The 18,963-nt window shown below is 34.2% G+C and overlaps 2 protein-coding genes across 3 annotated transcripts; both read left to right on the top strand.

The window, feature by feature from the left end:
* The first annotated feature begins 2,193 nt into the window (after window positions 1-2,193).
* Window positions 2,194-9,134, top strand: LOC130804591 (probable transcriptional regulatory protein At2g25830). The gene is made up of 7 exons (XM_057669081.1): window positions 2,194-2,695; window positions 2,798-2,970; window positions 4,884-4,945; window positions 5,843-5,999; window positions 6,146-6,420; window positions 6,509-6,629; window positions 8,721-9,134. Exons 1-7 carry the CDS (start codon window positions 2,587-2,589, stop codon window positions 8,811-8,813), a joined length of 990 nt encoding a protein of 329 aa, XP_057525064.1. The 5' UTR covers window positions 2,194-2,586; the 3' UTR covers window positions 8,814-9,134.
* A 1,020-nt stretch (window positions 9,135-10,154) lies between these two features.
* LOC130804592 (uncharacterized) lies at window positions 10,155-17,942 on the top strand. Of its 2 annotated transcripts, none has more exons than XM_057669082.1 (4): window positions 10,155-10,810; window positions 11,954-12,055; window positions 12,152-12,222; window positions 17,484-17,942. In XM_057669082.1, exons 1-4 carry the CDS (start codon window positions 10,655-10,657, stop codon window positions 17,722-17,724), a joined length of 570 nt encoding a protein of 189 aa, XP_057525065.1. In that variant the 5' UTR covers window positions 10,155-10,654; the 3' UTR covers window positions 17,725-17,942. The 2 variants fall into 2 exon arrangements, with proteins under 2 accessions (XP_057525065.1, XP_057525066.1); XM_057669083.1 differs by having other exon boundaries at window positions 10,329-10,810; window positions 11,957-12,055.
* The last annotated feature ends 1,021 nt before the right edge of the window (window positions 17,943-18,963 follow it).

The following is an 18,963-nucleotide window of genomic DNA, read 5'->3' on the forward strand; positions in this document are numbered from 1 at the left end:
ATACATTCCAACTTGTAACGTAGCCCGTCCTGTTCGGGTCATTCAAGTATAAATCAAAATCCTTTTTGGAGGAATACGCTTGGGAGAGCTAATCCCAAGGCAACCACCGACCTAAGACGTTGCCCGTCCTGTGCGGGTCGTCAGAGGTAAAGTATGCATACCCCCATGGTGACCGTAATGATCCAAAACTGCCATGGGAACAATAATTGTAATAATTCAAACCAAAACGTTAACCCCTTTGGGTAAAATAATATAAACGAAAACGTTAACCCTTTTGTGATGTCTAATCCTTATGTGATTTACAATGCCTCGATTAGAAATGAATCAACACTACTTGCACAACCACATAAACAGTATGGTCTAAGCGTGTACCTTTAAGCGTTGCAACCAAGCAACCGATGTTTAAGCACGACAGAAATTTCACCCTCTTATGAATCGAGGTCCTAAATAACACACACATAAAACGATCACGTATTAGAACGTGTTTACACATTTAATCCACTCCATATTACTAAGATCTTACTAAGACTTGATAATTCTAAATGTTTTCATCCAATTCCAATTAGTTCCAAACTTTAAATTTTAACCAGAAACTTAAATGGTCAATTCGGACAGTTTTAGGAAATTCAAATGGAAAATCCGACTTCGCCACTGCGTTTGGAACGCGTCAATTACCTTGGGTACCAAATTTCATAATTTCTAATATCCAATTACTATTTTTAATTTATTTTAAACGTTTAACGAGTTTTTAACGCATCGGGTACATAAAACAACAACGGAACATGACTAACGTTTCCGGATCGGCGCCAATACCGAGGCAGAAACTGCTGCTGCCCGAAAAAAAAAATCCTGTTATTTTATTATTAATATTATTATTTTATATATATACATTATTCAAATTATTAACCCTTTTAATCTCATGACTGAAATAAATCTAACAAGACCAATTTCACAACTACTAAGATAAAACAAACAAGACCAATTTTTCTATCACTCAACCACTTGGTATTTCCACACATATATTAATACACAAAACCCCATCAACAAAGCATAAAAGCCATGAAGTAAAAAGAAACATGTCGATCCACAAGATCATTCAAGAAACTTAAAATTTCATAAATTATGATAATTAAATTAAATACTTAATTCTCTTAAGAAATTAAAATTTTGTAGAGAATCATAAAACCAAATCACCCTTTTAAATCAAAACATATATATAAACACAATCCTTCAAGCAAATCAAATTTTGCTAAAGGATTTATAAATTCTTGGATGACTACATTAATTGATTCGTACCATTTAAATTTCTTCTAACAAATTGAAATTTTGTTAGAGAAATGTAAATCATAAAAGAAATTTATTTAAATATCAATATAAACTTAATTCTTATAACAAATTTAAACTTTGTTAAAGGATATAAGTCAAGAAACGGTTTTTTTTTTTTTTTTTTAAAAGAAACATAACTTAATCCTTTTAACAAATTAAAGTTTATTAAAGGATTATTAGAGAAAATTACATATATATAAAAAATACTCAATCCTCCTAAAAGTCATAGGATATCATCATACATAAAATATAATTCATCTTAGAAATCTTGTATATAAAATCTATAATTAACAATTCAACTAAACTTACCCCTTTGATCAAAAGATTGGATGTAACAACAATTTTTTTTTCTTTGAGGTGTGCTGAAACAAGAGAGCAAAAGGGGAGAATTTTCTTAATTTTTTGTTCACTTGAAAGTTTAGAATGGTGAGGAATTCAAATGATGCTTATAGCATTAATAGACAATTAAAATAATGAACTTAATGTGCCATAATACACACTTATGAGAGGAGTTACAAGATTCCTCCCCTACTCCAAGACAACCGGCCAACCCTTTCCCTTGCCCTGATTTTTATTTTTTTAATTAATTAATTAAGTAATTGTCTTTTTTTTTTTGTTAAAACAAAAAAGAAATGCTACGCAATAACAACGTACGCGATAAAACGCGTTACCGTTAAAATTTAACTTACTTTATTTCTTCTAATTATCTATGTAAATAATATAATTTAATAAAACTTAATTATTTTATTTTATTATATTTTCTTTTTAAACCCGATAAATTAGGGGATGTTACAGAAAGAAAATACATAGAAAGAAAAAAAATCCTGTAAGAAAGCAAGCACAAATGAAGAATGGATTAAGTTACATAAACAAAACTATATCCAATATACTTCATGCAAACGAAAAGAGGCAACTCTAAGAAAAAAGGAGCAAAAACTTGAAAGGGAAAATAACATAAACATGTTCATTTGAGTTCTCCTATTGATTGTTCAAGCAGACTCAAGCCAAAAGTGAATTTTTTTGTTTACTTGATCGAGCTGTAGCTTTGTAGGGCTGGTCATTCAACGGATGCAACTTTGTTTTTAGTTAATACCCAACAATAAAGCCTAAGATGAGTAGTTTGTTGTCCCTTTAAAAATGGTATAAAGTCAAATATAATTAGATATTTTTATTTAATTAAGCAAAATCAAATTGAAATAGGACTACCACATTGTATAAGCTGGGAGAAAACGAGTAAAACTGAAGCCATTGAAAATTGAAATGAGTTGTTTATCTTGTTCAGTTCCACCATTGGGTTGCACTGATTTTCAAAGATTCTCATATACAACTCCATTAACATCCCATTCTTCCTCTTCTCCTTCTCTTCGTTGTATGTCGTTTCTTATCTTGAAGAAGAACAAATTCATTTTTATCATTTTATCATTTTATCATTTTTTCTTCTGTTTTGATTTCTGATTTTGTCTCAATTTAGGGAATGGTAAGGTACGGAGAAGGATTTCAAGATCATCATCATATTCATCAAATTTGTGGGGTTCACAATTACCTTCTTTTAATGGAAGTTATGAACCATGTTTTTCCATAGTAAGGATTTGGATTTCTCCTCTTTGTATGGGTAGGCGCTCCAGCAAAATTGCCACCAGAAAGGTGATTTACTTTGCTATACTTTTCAATACTTTTTCAATTACCCATTTCAAACTTTTATGCTTGCTATACTCACTTCTGCATGTGTGCTGAAACAAATGGGCTGCCATTCTTTTGTATTATATGTTCCATAATTCGATGTTGATAGGGTTTAATCAAATTACCAAGGCTATAGCTTATGTACATCTGGGCCTAGATTCCACCCGGTGTAATGCACATCACTTGTTTGATAAAATGCTTGTTAGAGATTGGGGTTTGAGTTTTAACGGTTTTTAGTTGTTGCCTATAGTAGCTAGGAAGTTGAATTAATTTTTGATTGTGATATTCTTCACATAATCTTTCGAAGTGTAATGCATAATGTTTATGTAATAATTGAATAATTGTTGTGTGCAATTGGGTGGATGAGGTGGAAACTTGATTTTCTTTTAATGAGATTCAAAGTGTAGTTAATGAAATGGATGAAATTGCATTGTTTTCTAAATAATAACTTGAGATCTTGTATTGTTGTCTTGTAAATGTGTGAAGCGTGATTGGTATGGCCCATCAAGAGACGACTCATTGTGTTGTGAATAGGAGATATGAGAAGGATATGTGGGCTTATGAAGAGTTAGGATGATGTTGTGAAATTTGTACGATTTCAAGACAAGAACGCAAACTTCAGCTGAATTAGAGCTTATAAAAAAAAGGTATATGGCCCTTGCGGTGTTTGTTTTCTTGGATAACACGTTTTCATACAACTTTTTTCTTTAATGAAAAATGCAATATATTTAGGCTTCTGTTTGGTTTGATGGAAAGTTCAAGGAAAATGGAGATGTCGAGGGAAGAGTAAAGAAATCTACCTTACAATTTTGGAGAAAAATGTTTGCAAAATTACATTTTCCCCCTCCATGTTAAATACCTTGACATATCAATTACCATTCGCAAAAACATAGGGAAAATGCTTTTTAGGAAAATGTTCTCCTCCAACCTGAACAACACCCCTAATTACAAAATAGTGACATAGTAGGATTTGTTTGTCTGGCCACTACTATGTCTCAATTTATTTAAAGATATATGTAGAGTATAGACTGGTAATATTTTCTTTCTTGTCATCCCCTTACAGCCTTACTTATTTTTGGCATCTTTATTTTTGTGTTTAGGAACGATAATGAATCAATGTTATTGTATGTGTCTTTGGAAAGAACATGGCAAGAAAATTGAAGTAGTTGAATTAATTGTGTTGCGATAGATGTGTGGGTAACTGGGTATATATTGAGGGATAGTTCTAAAATTATGATTCACGGTGGAAGCTTGGAAGTGATAGCTATTGAGGATAAAAATGTAGGACAATTGGTAACTCCAATTTAGTGATGTGTGGTGTCGATCCATCGACAATAGAAGTGTTGAGTTGGAACATTTTGAAATAGTCGAGAAAGAAAAAAATGCACATCACTTCATATGCACAACATCTATCTATAATTACAAAAACAAAAATCACTCCCCCGGAACCCAGTTATGTGTAGTCATTGCTGTTTCGTTCCGTGGGTTCACAGAGCAAAATGTTTCCATTTCTGTAATTAGGATATTACATTCTACAGTAAGTATTAATTCATGTTTCATGTTTTCTATCATATTCTTTACTTTACTTCGATATTATTCAGTGTACTTTCTTTAAATGACTACTCTCTTCAGTTCTCAAAAAGAATGATATGCTAAATATCATTTCCAGGTGTTTTTTCATTGTAGCATTTTATTTAGGGGATATTTGATATTTTTGATACATGATGTGCAACCTTTTATCAAACAAATAAAGGTGAATTTATGTTACACTTTGAAGGAAACTCTGTTTCGAGCTGGCCTATAGTGTGCTTGGAGCTTAAAAAATATTTTTCTGTCATCTTCTGTTCTTCTCAAGTGTAGAAGGTGAACTTTTGCAGGGGGCTCAAGATCTAAAGAAGGGAAAGCTGTATTCAAAGATTGGAAAGGAAGTTGTATCTGCGTAAGTGATCCAAAATCCTCACCTATCTTATTTGAGTTTGAAAATATGATGAAATTATGAAGTTATGGTATTAATGGTGTTGAATTGAAATTAGGAAATGGTAAGGTAGTCGATGATTTTAGCAAGGCTAGAATCTCTCTATCTAATGCTTTCTCTAACTTCTCTATGAGTTTATTCCATCTCGCCTTTTATTTATCTTCAAATGTGAGTGTTTCTATAACATTCAATGAATTTCTAAGTCACTGGCTTTGATACCATTTATTATGGATCGATATGGTTAAGAAACAAGAAATGATGGGATTTTGAAGTTATAAATTATGATAATAATGATAACTGACTAGGTTTTAGGGGTCTCAAAAGCTTTACACAAAACTCTTAACTAATATTGTTTCTTTCTAAGTAACTCTTTAGGATCTTCATTCTGATGTAAGCTAATACTCATCCCATAGTGCCCTTCACATTGCTAGTGTATTACATTCATCTTTGTTTTTCTTGGTGTATAGTCACAAAGGGTAGCGATTCTGATGAAATTTGATCTTAGGTCTTGGGTATTATTAATCCCCATAAACTCTACTAAATAAGTTAGCTAACATACATTAGAAGCTTCCCCTTCGTGCTTTTATCATTTGAGGTTCTTTTCTTGCACAAAATTCAGATGGTGTCATGATCACTTGTTGTTAGGCTAAGTAGACATCACCTAGTAGTTGGTAGGAAATAAGGTAGCTAGGTGGGTATGAGAAGCAATTTTTCCGCACTTGATGCATTCTGTTTTAACCCATCCTTTTCCCGGCTTGCTTGTGAAGGTCCTTTAGTCCTTTTTTATTGTACTATTTATTTCTTTAGCATATAGCAGATAGTGAGTGATTGTACATTTGTACTGGTTGGAAAATTTTGTAGTGTGAAGAAAGGAGGTCCAAATCCTTTATCCAATACCGCTTTGGCTGTTCTTATTGAGAAGGCCAAGGAGCTTGATGTCCCAAAGGATATTGTTGAGCGCAATATCAAGAAAGCATCTGAGAAGGGACAAGAGGCTTTCATCGAGAAAGTATATGAGGTGACTGTTCTCACTTCTCACTATATTTCAAAAATGTGATTTTATTATCTAGTTTCCCCTCTGTTTTTTTCAAAAATATTTTCTTTTCTCATATTGGCTAACAGTGAACCTGTACTGTATTTTACTTGTTTGTTACGTTGTATTAGGTATATGGTTTTGGTGGCGTTGGCTTTGTTGTTGAGGTATCAACAGACAATGTAAACAGATCAGTGTCCGCTATTAAGAGGATGGTCAAGGACTGTGGGGGAAAGATGGCAGATTCTGGTTCTGTTATATTTAGGTTTAAACGTGCTCGCATTGTGAATGTGAAAGTCAGCGATGCTGAAAAAGACCAGCTTCTTGAAATTGCCTTGGATGCTGGTGCTGAGGATGTTATTGATCCTCCAGACAATGAAGACGCCTCTGAAGATCAATCAGATAGGTAATGTTATCAATTCATCTTTATCGCTTGTTCCTTATCACGAATTTTCCACTTCACGAATTTCCTGTCCTATTTTCTCTCTGAATAGATACTATAAAATTGTAAGTTCACCAGAAGGTTATTCTGTTATACTATCCAAGCTTCGCGATGAAGGAATCAGTTTTGAGCCCGATAATGGATATGAGCTACTTCCAGTTAACCCTGTCGAGGTTTGATATTTATTTGCGTTAACATGCCGTCATTTTATTAGCAGTAACCTGATATTTGATTCCCAAGTTGCATGATGAACTGTGTTTTACAAATGTCTCTTCTATTTTTTTTTTGGTTTTAATATGGATATTTCATATTTTTAAATCATAAGCGCATAATATATTATTATGATGTTGCTGTGGAAGATGCTTTGTTCATTTTCTATGCATCGCTCTAGTAAATCATTTTTACTAAAATGCCAACTCATGATTTCCAATTTGAAGCTTCAATAATCTGGAATCTGGATCTATATCTATATTGCATGCATTTAGCATGATACAATTTTTTACCCTTCGATCTGTTTGGATATATTGTGGCGTTAATAGGCGTAGAAAGTAAGTTCACAGTCCAATGTTTCGTCGATTTTTTAAAAAGGAGATTGGTTCTTATTGTGTGTCATGCGTGACTTCCGCTCCCTATAGGGGTGCGCATGGTCCGGTTTGCTTTGGTCTGACACTAAAATCAGACCAAACCAAAAATGTCGCTTAAATCACCAGACCGGAGCAGACCAAACTGTTCTACAACAATCTGGTCTCCGTTTTTTTTATATTTTTTTTCAAATTAATATATGTGTTTATGCAAATATTTCGTACCTTCAATCACCAAATATAATAATTTGTATTTAGTTTATTGCATCGACATCATTGAAGTATATATTACTATAAAATAACTACATCTTCAAATATCTAGGTAGCGACCTTTTTTTTATTTCTTAAAGACTACGGTTTTCGGTCATAGTATGGTCTGAAAAATAAAAAACTGGGACCATATCGAAAATCATTTTTTTTTGAAAAAAAATAGACCGGACCGTTAGACTATAGACCAGACTAAATACTAAAAGTACGGATTCGGTTTGATTTGCGGTTTAGATCAAACTTTGTTTATCCCTAGCTCCCTAACATCTCACTTCGTAGGCACAAATTAAGAAATTGAATTGACCTGAATGACAGCAGTTGAAAAATCTTTCGTTTCAGCCGTGCCTTGAGTCTTGACCCATTTCTTTATAATTAATTGCCAATGTTAGATTGATTTACCGCATCAGTGACAACTCATTTTTATAGTGATTATAAACGGAAGGTGTAAATGCTCTCGTGTTTTTAGATTTGCACATACAAGGATTCTAATCTCTTGGAAAAGTGAGCTGCTCAAAGAGAAGGCAAGAATGAAATTCTGTCAGCCAATTGGCATCTGAGTGAAGTTGAGTGTTGTCGGCATATGGTTGGCCATGGTAAACTAAGGTAGCCAAAAGGTAGGTGGGTGGGTGGGTGTTGATATTCTGTTCTGTTAGAAAGGAAGTTTCCTGGTGATTAACAAGATTTAATCCTGGCTTCCATACGGGCATAGAATAGGTTGTTAGAAGCAGACTATCTGATTTTCGTGTTTTGTTTCTTCCAACGCTGAGAACCAAGGGATGAGGCTCCCTATGAGTGTTTAAATATCGTCTTCGTTCTATTTCATCTTTTATGGCGAGCACATATATGTGGTAGGATCCAATTTCTTTTCTCTATTAACTTGAAAATGAAGACTTTTCTTTTCTTAATTGCTTACGAAGTAGAGGATGTCCCATTGTTCTCCTTTATCCTAAATAATTGAAGGGCAACTCTTAAATCGAATAGGGGATCTGCTTGTTTTGTTCATCTTTTATGTCCACCATACCAATGTCAGCTTTCCTGTGTCTGTTGGAATCCTTAAGTGAGAGGCCTACTGGTATCATCATTCGTCATTGATTCCTGATACTCTGTAAAAGTTCCAATTTTAACTTAATCTAAAACGGGGCTCACCTTTTTTTATGGCACAACTAGGATTGTGGGACATAATACAGGAGCCGAGGCAGTAGCACGAAGAAAAGTTCCAATTATTCGTTATATAAATGTACCCCCTTAAATATTTACGCTCAATCTAAGCGGGCCCTAAGCAATTGACTGACTGAGCAAGAGTTTCCCCTTTCGGCTTTCAACATTTCATTTATTATCTAATGGAATGAATTTACAGTGTTAAGCATGGGAGTTCACTAGTTTTTAATGTGATTCATATCTATGTTTGTGTGACAGGTTGATGATGAAGCCATGGAATTAAACAAGGAGTTGTTTTCCGAATTGCTCGAACTTGATGACGTTGATGCTGTTTATACTGATCAGATTTAAGAAACTCAGTTGCATTTTACCATCAATGGACGAGTCCCAAGGATTGGATTGAACTTTGCATTTTTCTTTAGCAATATGTATTTAGATCACATTTTTGTACTTACAGTTACTACAATTCTACAAATGACATTGTATAGCAGGCTAGACACAACACAACAGACAAGTAGTACAATTGTTTGAATTAATCCAAAATTTAATTGGTGTTTTATTATTGCCAATATAGAAAAATGGGAGAGTAATACTTTTGAAGTCTCCAAGAAATTCATACAGTTGTATATTGCACGAAGATTAAGAAATTATAAGATTATTAAATTGTGTGGATGATATTAAAAGAGAGTTTAAATGTGGAAATTAAAAAAAAGTGGTGGAGATATTTTCATAGAAGAAAATTGTAACAAACTAAAAGGGACGGATTAAAAAATTGTCAGTCTCATGGAAACAAAGGGAAGAGATTAGAAGTGTTTAAACCTGATCCGCCTCAATGGACCCACTCAAATCAAACTGTATTCAACCCATATTTGAATCGAGAAAGTATATCTGAAAATTAGATTTGTTTCAAATCGGAGGCTAACTAAAGTTGAAAACAAATCGATTTATTTTCAAAATATCTTAAATTTGACAACCGAAACGTAATTGTCTAAAGTGATTCGTAAGTGAAGTTAATTAGAACCGAATATGGACCCAGCCAATCAATTACCCTAAAATTACCGATTAAGATTCGATATTTGGGTAATCAAACTTGATCATCAACCGTTCGGGATGAAATCAAACATATATGTTGAATTTAGCCTGAAGTCGAGATTTAATTGTATTAAAATTGATCCAAATCAATATTTTTGTCAATTATAATCATTTCATCAAAATTGTAGTTAACCGAAATAAAATTTTATCCGAATTGTAATTAACCTACTATCGAAAATCTATCGAACCGAAACAAATCTAACCCATTATATACCCGGTTCAATCCAACATCAACCTGCTCGTAATCTGTTTTTTAGCCGATGTCTACTTAATCAACCCCTAAACCAATATCAACACAATTTGATTTGTAACTTAATAATATCCGAATCGAACATGACTCAAATTGAATCGAAAGTAAACCGTAAGAATATTTATCGATTTGAAATCAACTCAAATTTCACTTAAACTCATTTCATCTGTTCGAAATCAATCCAAACACCCGCTACAGAGGGAGTAAAAGTAGTCAGTAGTCACTATGTACATAAATCAATTTTAAATGCTTGGGATCAAATCAAAGTAAAAACAAGACCGTCGTAGTAAAAATATGACAAACTTAGGCGTCGATATAAAATAACCCAACGCTTTTATTACCGTTAAAGTAGGTGAAAGGCAGTCTTCATTGGCAAGCGACACCAAATTCTATGAGGGAGTAAGATTTAAGAAAATGGCAGATAATCTGAAAACAGTTAAAACTACAATTTACCAGAAACTTAAAATTTCTTGCACGCTATTTTTTTTTTGTTTTTTTTTTTACCTGGAAAAAAAAAGAAAAATCGACGCTTTTCATTTTCACCTTTCACCCTCTTCTTTTTCTGTTTTATTTTTATACATGATTTTGTGTTTTGATTCTGCACCAATTTCTAGTTATCCATAACCAAACATAGAAGATGAAATAAGAAAGAGGAAGTGAGTAAGGTTTTGGGATTTTGTCATTTTGATTTACTATAAATGAGAGGATTATGAGGATAGATAAATCTCACTTTTTGATCAGATCTATCCATTTCAATTAAATTGTGTATTTTATTGTTGGGATCTAGACAAATTTAAGTTTTGTTTAAGAAAATAATTATATAAAGAATAGTTCTTGGAGAAGAATTTCAATGGCAAGTGCAGCTGTGAAGGTGAAACCAATCAACAAGAATCCAGCTGGGCCTTCTTCAAGTAAACCAACTAAGAAGATTGAAACTTCAACCAAACATTCATCTGTTTCTGATACCAAGAATAAGTCAATTCCAGGAAAAAATGCAAAATCTGAGGTACCCATTTTCAGAATGTATGAATTCTAGCTGATTTTGTCATATTTTTGTTTCATTTTGGATGGTTGATTGAAGGGTTTATATAAAATTGGATTTTTTTTGTGTGGGTATGTTGAATTTAGGTTTATTCATTGATTTTAAGAAAATTTAAGTGAGCTGATTGGTTGCATGTGCTGGGTTTCATTTTTTTGGGGGTTACATTGCTTGTGCTTATTTGTTGTAAATGGTTTGAGATCACTGTCACACGATTCACTGATCTGCAAGCGAATCGCGAATAAAAAAGTGAATTTTGGTCGATTTTTGGCTATTTTTGGGTCATTTTGAGCGAATCGTGAATTCAAAAGGCGAATTACGTAACGAATTATGTTACATTGTTTGAGATGCTTGAGCTATAAAGATGAATTGAATTTTTGAGTTGGTAGGTGTGCAAGTGCCTATTGGTTTCTATTTATTTCATTGTTTGTGAAATTTAATCAATTTTATGGTTCCTAGATTATTACTGTTTGGAAAGTTCAGAAGTTTTACCTGATCATGTCAAAATTTGTTTGTGTACTACTAATGATTTATATGCTCAGGATGGATTTGAACAAAACAAAATTTACAGCCAACAAATGAATTTGTGATTGATGAGAAATTGTAGGTTACTCCTATGCATTTCTTAATTGACTACATAATATAACATATCCTGGGACCTCAACCAAAAGCTTAATCTGATAAGCTTTTGGTTGAGGTCCTAGAATACGTTATATACTCTAACACGCCCCCTCACACGAGAGTCCATTGAGCTAGAAATGTGGGTGCACATAGGCGCTGAATATTCCTCTTTAAATGATGGGTGGTTGAGATTTGAACCCGTGACCACTTTTCACGTTGACTACTGATACTATGTCATTGAGTTGGTTCCCTGACAATCCCACGCCGCCACCAGACTAGTGATAAAGGGGATCAATTGTTGGTTCTTTAAGGAGTAAATCATTATTTAGCTTCGGTGATTTAGATCGATCAAATTTGTGTATGAATTAAATAACAGGTATGCTTGATGAACTAATTTACAAGGTTTCTTTGATTTATTATTTCTGTTAGAACTCATTCGAAGCATGAACATATGCACTAAGTTTAAGATGTCATTGTTTGAATGTGAAGGAGAAAGGGAAACCTATTGCACCGGCAACACCTGTTAAGAAGGCTAAAAGGGAGAAGAAGGTTTACAGTTTACCGGGACAGAAATTTGATCCCCCCGAGGAGGTATGTTTGCCTGATTGACCTTCATTTTATTTTGTTATGTCGATTTATGATAGTTTCAATGATGTTTCTGCATAAATTTGTAATCGTTGTTGGCAGAGAGAACCCTTGAGGATATTCTATGAATCATTGTCTGTACAAATACCAACTAGTGAAATGGCTGAATTCTGGTGAGCACCACAATGCTGTGTTATTTATGTACTTGTATTAATTAAGGCCGTAATTCTTGATAAGCTTGGCTATTGCTAAATCTCCCATGTTAACGTAGAGTATAGTGCATGCTTAGAGAAGAGAAACCGCAACACGCCATCTTTATAATCGATTCAGAATATTTTCAAGAAAAACTAGAATTAGGAATGAATAGAATCATAGTGCATATCCTTTACTCCGTCCAGAAATAAATACAGTTATCGCCAATGATCTTGATCATAAATGACTAAATGTTTTGACTATCCATTGCCCGAATACTTTGGAATTTGTTTTACAAAATTGTTGCAGTTAAATAATTACAAAAGCCAATGAATTTTGTGATGCATATGCCTTATAAGATATTTATGCACTTCATGGTTGAGTAGAGTATACAAGGCCTTATAAGATATTTTTATAGCCTTATAGGAGACGTCCCTAAAGATCACAAAGTTGGGGGGGGGGGGGGGGGGGGGGGAGTAAAGATTTGAAGAGCTCTATTTTGAGTCCCTACTCCGTTCTTGAAGATGAGGTTGTTGATTATGTTTTATTGATGATTTGGATTGGCTCCCTATTTCTGAGGACTTTGACATAGACCTATGTGCTTCTAGATTGTTCGTTATGGTTTCTTGTAACTTAAGTTTGGTTTTACCTTTACAATCTCTCTTAAGATAAGTGCATTAGTGGAGGGTTGGTACTTGGTATAGTTTTAATGCTGTTGTGGTGATCTTTTTAATAGATGCAAATGTTCAGGTCTTAGCTTTAATCTCAATATTAGAGGTGCTTATGATGAGATTTGTAAGAAACTTCATTAAAAACAGATGAAATATGACGTAAGTGTTTTGCTTTTGGTCCTTAGAAGATTATATCTTCCTCTGCATCCTTTCTTTTTCGACAATGGTTAATGGGTTGTGTTATTATAGTGTAAAAATGCGGTGACGGTCGCGATCGCGGTAACGGAACGATGATGCGGTAACGGGAGTCATGCGGTTATCATAAATCGGTTGTATCATAAGATATCCCTTGATACGGCCCAAAACACGGTTGTTTTACACCTTTACAACGGGGAAATATTGGTTCGTTTGTTTTTAAAACCTTTACAATGCGGCCAATGCGATGTGATGCGGCCTTGTTTTTACACTATGGTTGTGTACGAGTTTGTTTGGAGCTTCTTGTGGTTTTCATTTAGGTGACCCGACTTTCATGTTCAAGTTAGTGGTGCCTGTCTTCAATTAAAAGTTATGAACTATTTTTGTTTTGTAGATAATGTCCGTCTCGTCAGTGGTAAAAATCTAGGAGGGTGTTAAATTTTCATTTTCCTTTCATGCTTTCAACTTGATCTGGGGTCTTAGAATCGATCTTTCATGTCCAGTATAATTAGGATTAGTGTCCCACCCTCAATATATAGTTTGAGGTTTGGAATGTGCTTTCCTTGTGTACCCTTGTAAAGTTCGTAATTTTCCGTCCATATTCCTTTGTACTTAAAACCCGTTTGATGCTTCCAATGGATTTAGGTAGGATACAGGATTTTGAGAATTTCTAGATTTTCTAGACAAATGTGTGCATTTGGTCGAGTTCTTAAGCTTTTTTGCTACTCGTTCTTTTTCTAACCCCCATTACAGTATTTTACATCAACAGTTCCTTTTCTTTTTCTACCTTATTTGGAATACTACGGTTTCGAAGCTGGCAAAAATTTTTATGCGGGTTACCAAATTGGGAAAACTGTATGCTTATGAGAATCACAGATTTGGAGACCGAAACCGAACGTAAATTTTCTGTTCATGTTTGTGTTTTTTGACTACCCTGTGAGTAGACAGGGCATAAATCTTTTTGCATTGTTAGGTGAGTTTTCTTTGAAAGATGCTTTTAGTATGGTCAGGATTTAATGGGCGACCCTCGCTATCATGGGTCAGTTACAGATATTGTATATGAGGTCTGGAAGTTGAACGGGACACTAAAATTTTATGGCACACTGCTTTTTCTCCCTCTATTATATGGTTGCTATGGTTTGAGAAGGATGATTCAATTTTTGTGATTGGGAGTCTTAGTTGACTTCAGGACAAGGGTGTATATCTAATGTCAGAATATACGCCCGACTACTGTGAAAGTGATTTTTTTGGGTTCAATATGTGAAACAACACGAATTACATTTCCTTGCAATGATCAGAACCAATTAGGTAGGTTATAAACTGGTATGATTTGGCTGAGTCGTCATGGTCATTAGGTTGTTTGCTTTGGTTGGTTTAAGACGTCATTTGTCATCTGGTGCCTACATCTTCGTAATGTGGTAATTCCCGATGAATTTATGTGTCTTGGTCGTTCTTGTTGGTTGTGTGTGAAGGTGCTTCTTTTTGGTTGGTTACTGATAATATGGATGGACTTATATGGTTAAGAGCTTTCTCCATTTGAAAGGAAATCTATATAATGAAATATCCTTCGCCTTCTATAATGCCGATTGTTTTTTGTCTAGCACCGATTGTTTTGGGATGAAACTGTGTACTTGTAGGTCGTAGTGGTTTAGAACATTGTACAAAAACAAGGCCACACGTCACCGTATGGTGAGTATGCAGTGTCGTGACTATTGAGGATTCAGACTCGAGACAATTGAATCCATTAGTGTAGAGATTGCCTTAGGACTTTGTGCAACTCTACCATCTGGCTATAGTCTTAAGATTCCTTTGCTAGTTTTTGGAACCAAGAGAATTTAACTCCCCGGTCCCATTAGATCGCCAGTGACTACTCATGGAGGCTGTAATATGGCCTTACAAACTAAAAAGTCTTTTCAGCGCACTTTGACCTCATTTGAAAGCACCCGAGAAAACTTCTTAGAAGGTCGTCCATTCTGAGATTGCTCCCTACTAAGCATATTTAACTGGAGAGTTCTTAGCAAATGGGTTCCCTTAAAAACAAGATGAACCTTATTGATATGAGTAGTCTATCAATCCTTTTTAAAGCTCAATCCTGGGTATCACATGGAACACAATATTAAGCTCTCTGCATAAAAACCTATGTTTACGGTTCAATGACTTGATTTTGATTAACTTATCAACTACCACAAGCACTCTCCGCACCCACTTGATTAATGACCCGACCCCTTATGTGAGATTCAATGAGCAACCTCTTAAAACGAATAGGTTTTTGACTGCGCTTGCACAACTGTATTATACGGAGCAGCTCCACATATTAAACTAAGAGGAGCTGTTGTTAGTACCTAACATGTTTACTACTTATTTGTTTGCTCTTTATTTACTTAGCTTGGAATTGAATGACATCTATAAAGTAGTTGGTAATATCCCTTGCCTGAATTATTGACAAGGATATTTCTTTATTCAAATGCACAATCTAATTTGAGGCTTGGAACTTCCACTATCACATCTTCTAGCTTTATTCATAAGTAGTTGAACTTTCTCTGGTGATGATTATTGCTTCTTGATGTTGAAGTTTCAGGGCTATAAGAATCTTAAATTTTTTTAAGTCCTAGGAAATATTGCTATGGTCGAGCCCGATGTTAGATATGTGAGCTGGTCGGGCATATTTGCTAGCATCTCATGGCACATTACACATCATTATGCTTTCATGCGGAGATTTACACTTTATTTGGATAAAGATTAACATTATGTTTAGATTGAGGGAATTGCAGGAAAAAGAAAAAGAGGGATTTGGAGGGACCCATTTTCCTTGGGTTGGATAACGAATTTTAGAGAGAAGAAAGAATTTATAATTTTCCATTAGAATTTATTTCGTGTGTCAACCAAACGAGCTTTAGATCACTATTGAAACATTTTATGCAGTTGAAACTACCCACCTATAGCACATCACATCTTTGAGTTAGTTTGCTACTTGCATTATAGAATGGCTTGTTCTTGTTAGGTTATTAATGAAAAAAACAAAGGCTCCACCACCCTTTTCTTAGTCTTTTCATAAGTAGAAAGTGTCCCTTATCTCGGTGGGGCCAAAGATTTATAGTTATCTGATTTCGGATTATAAAAGAGTATAGTGTAATGACTTATTAAATCATGTGTACTGCTTAGTTAAGTGAAGCTGCAAATGATGTTTACTACTAAGGTTTAATTAGAACAACCTTTTTTCTTTCACTAACAAGATTAAGGCTGCATACGTATGACCCCAAAAAAGTCCACCCTAGTTGAAAGCTACTTAATAACATTGAGATAATGAAATGTCGTTGTTGCTCTCAGAAGTTAATACTAAAACTTCGTAAAACAATAATAATTGAACCATGTATTGATATTCTCTGCATTTATACATATTGATACAATTGAGTATTCAAGTCTACTCTTAGCCTCTTGATTGGATTGACTGTACATTAAATTGTGTTGTTGGATGTCGGATGTATACCATAAAGAGACAAAGGCTACATAAGTACACTCTTTTCTGAAGAATGATTACTCATGCTGAAAATTGGATGGTCTTCTTCATCTATCTTCTTAAAATGTCAAGTCTAGATGTCAATAATCACTCGTATACGTACTCTGGCCCTCTAGAATAGTAGCAAAAAGAAAATCGATTTTTAAAATAGAAAGACGGATATATGGTAATAAATGAACGAAAGCTAATGAACTATGTAGATAAAATTAATTGAGGGTTAAAATTTACCATTGTCTAAAAATAAAAACGACACAAAATGAATAGAATAATCCAAAATGAAAAATGATGCTAAATAAAAGCTATTCATAGTGGGCTTCATCAATTTCTGATATGACTAAAGTGGACCAAGATTTTGAAGTAAACAAACAACAATACTATTTCTTTCTGCTGTATAGAAACAAGTACAAAGCTTCAATAATATTCTCTGACAGCTTTCTCAGGCTCCACTGTTATGATTTTTGGAGCTTTTTTTCTATTACTTTCGTTCTGAAATACTTGTACCTAATTGTGACATATTGTCTGGAAAAATGACACTATCAGTTGCAAGTATAATTGAACGAGTGAACTATTACTGAAGATAGTTGTAGCTTTTCAAGGTTCAACATGTTCTTGTTTTAGTATTACATTTGTGCTAGCCATGTCTTTCTTGAGCCGAGGTTCTCATTGGCTGTTACCTCTTGTCACCTTTGACGAGAGTATAGTTAGTCATCTTCTAACCCTTCCTATACCCTGATTATAGCTTCTATGAGCTTTTCTAGAAGACTTCGAAGAAATGTGTTGTGTTTGATAATGTGATAAGTTATTGCTTCTCTATATACTCAGTTACATGATGAAGGTAAAAACTATAACGGTTTTGTAGGTTGATGGAACACGGCTTGCTATCCCCTGAACGAGCCAAAAAAGCATTTGAAAAGAAGCAACGGAAGCAGAAACAAATCAAGACGGGAACTCCAGTAAAATTGCCCTCATCATCTAGCAGACCGGAGAGTTCAAATAAGGCAAAGTTAGCGACAAAGAATGGCGATATAAAGCCCAAGAAACGGGTTATTGAAGATAGTGATGACGAAGTCATTGGAGCCCCAAAAAGAAGGAAGGCGTAAGACATGGACATAATATAACACCCTGTTTCTCTTCATAACAAAAAGTGTATTTGTACAACAGCCAATAAGGTTAGTTTCTCTCATTTTAAATACCAAAACAGAAAATAGCAAGAGCAAAACTGCACTGTTACAATCTTATAGCAGATAAATTACCTTTTACCTTGTTTTACATTGTTAGATTACAGAATAAATTAAAAGTTACAAAAATTGACTTTAAATAGTTGTGGCTAGTCTTGGTTCCTACTTTCTCGAAATCAGGGGCGAACTCATGATTATAGTATAAGATCGGTCGAATATTGATCTCTGCATGTGTGTTAAACCAGCTCGGCTGCCATTCTTCTATGTTATATATTGTAACATAATTCAATATCTCGGACTATACCTTAGGCTCGAGCCTAGATTCCCAATCTTGATCTTTTGGGGTTTTCGTTTGCTCGATCAAGTTTATTTATCGAAAGTTCTATCCATCAAATCGGTATATGTTTGAGATTTTTACATGTGGTTTGTTATTGAATGGTTATGGGCTATATTACTTGGACTCGGGTAGTGATGTCGGATACCGGTATGTGTTCAAGTGTCGGATACGTTTAAATATTTAATTTTACACCTAAAATGAAGTGTCTAAGTGTCATACTAATGTCTGAGCATCAAGGATCGTACATAGGTACATGACGCAAAATGAAGAATCCAAGTGACATAGGGTATGGGCCATCGGCATTGCATTATTCATTAATTCTCCATACCCAACAAAAGGAGGAAGAAGGAAAAATGTAGCAATATAATTCCATGTGCAAATACATTTATATTAAGGTCAGGAAAATGTTTCTCCGTGATAGTAATGTATCTGTATGGTCCTCTTGTTAGCCTAAAATATACTCTTGTGCCCTACCATGCTCTTATTATGGCCTTATATATATTACTCCTAGGAGGGTAATTCTATGATCAGAATTCAGAATTGCAGAGATCATTTAAAAAATTCAGATATTTTTTTCAATTTATTTTAAATACATGTAATCTGTACTCCCTCTGTAGTCTGTCCCACAAATTCTGCCCTAAAAGGTAATTAGTGGGAAAATTTGGAAAAGTTAGTAAAATGATATTTTTATGGAAAAATAAGTGAAATGCATAGATGAGATAAAAATGTTAGTTAAATCGATGGATGGGAATAAGAGAAAGAATCATGGCCAAAAATTGAAAATTGGGCTAATTTAGTTGGACGAGTCCTGATGGAAAATAATG

Source organism: Amaranthus tricolor, chromosome 17 (genome assembly GCF_026212465.1).
Source record: "Amaranthus tricolor cultivar Red isolate AtriRed21 chromosome 17, ASM2621246v1, whole genome shotgun sequence".
In the NCBI taxonomy this organism is placed as follows: Eukaryota; Viridiplantae; Streptophyta; class Magnoliopsida; order Caryophyllales; family Amaranthaceae; genus Amaranthus; species Amaranthus tricolor.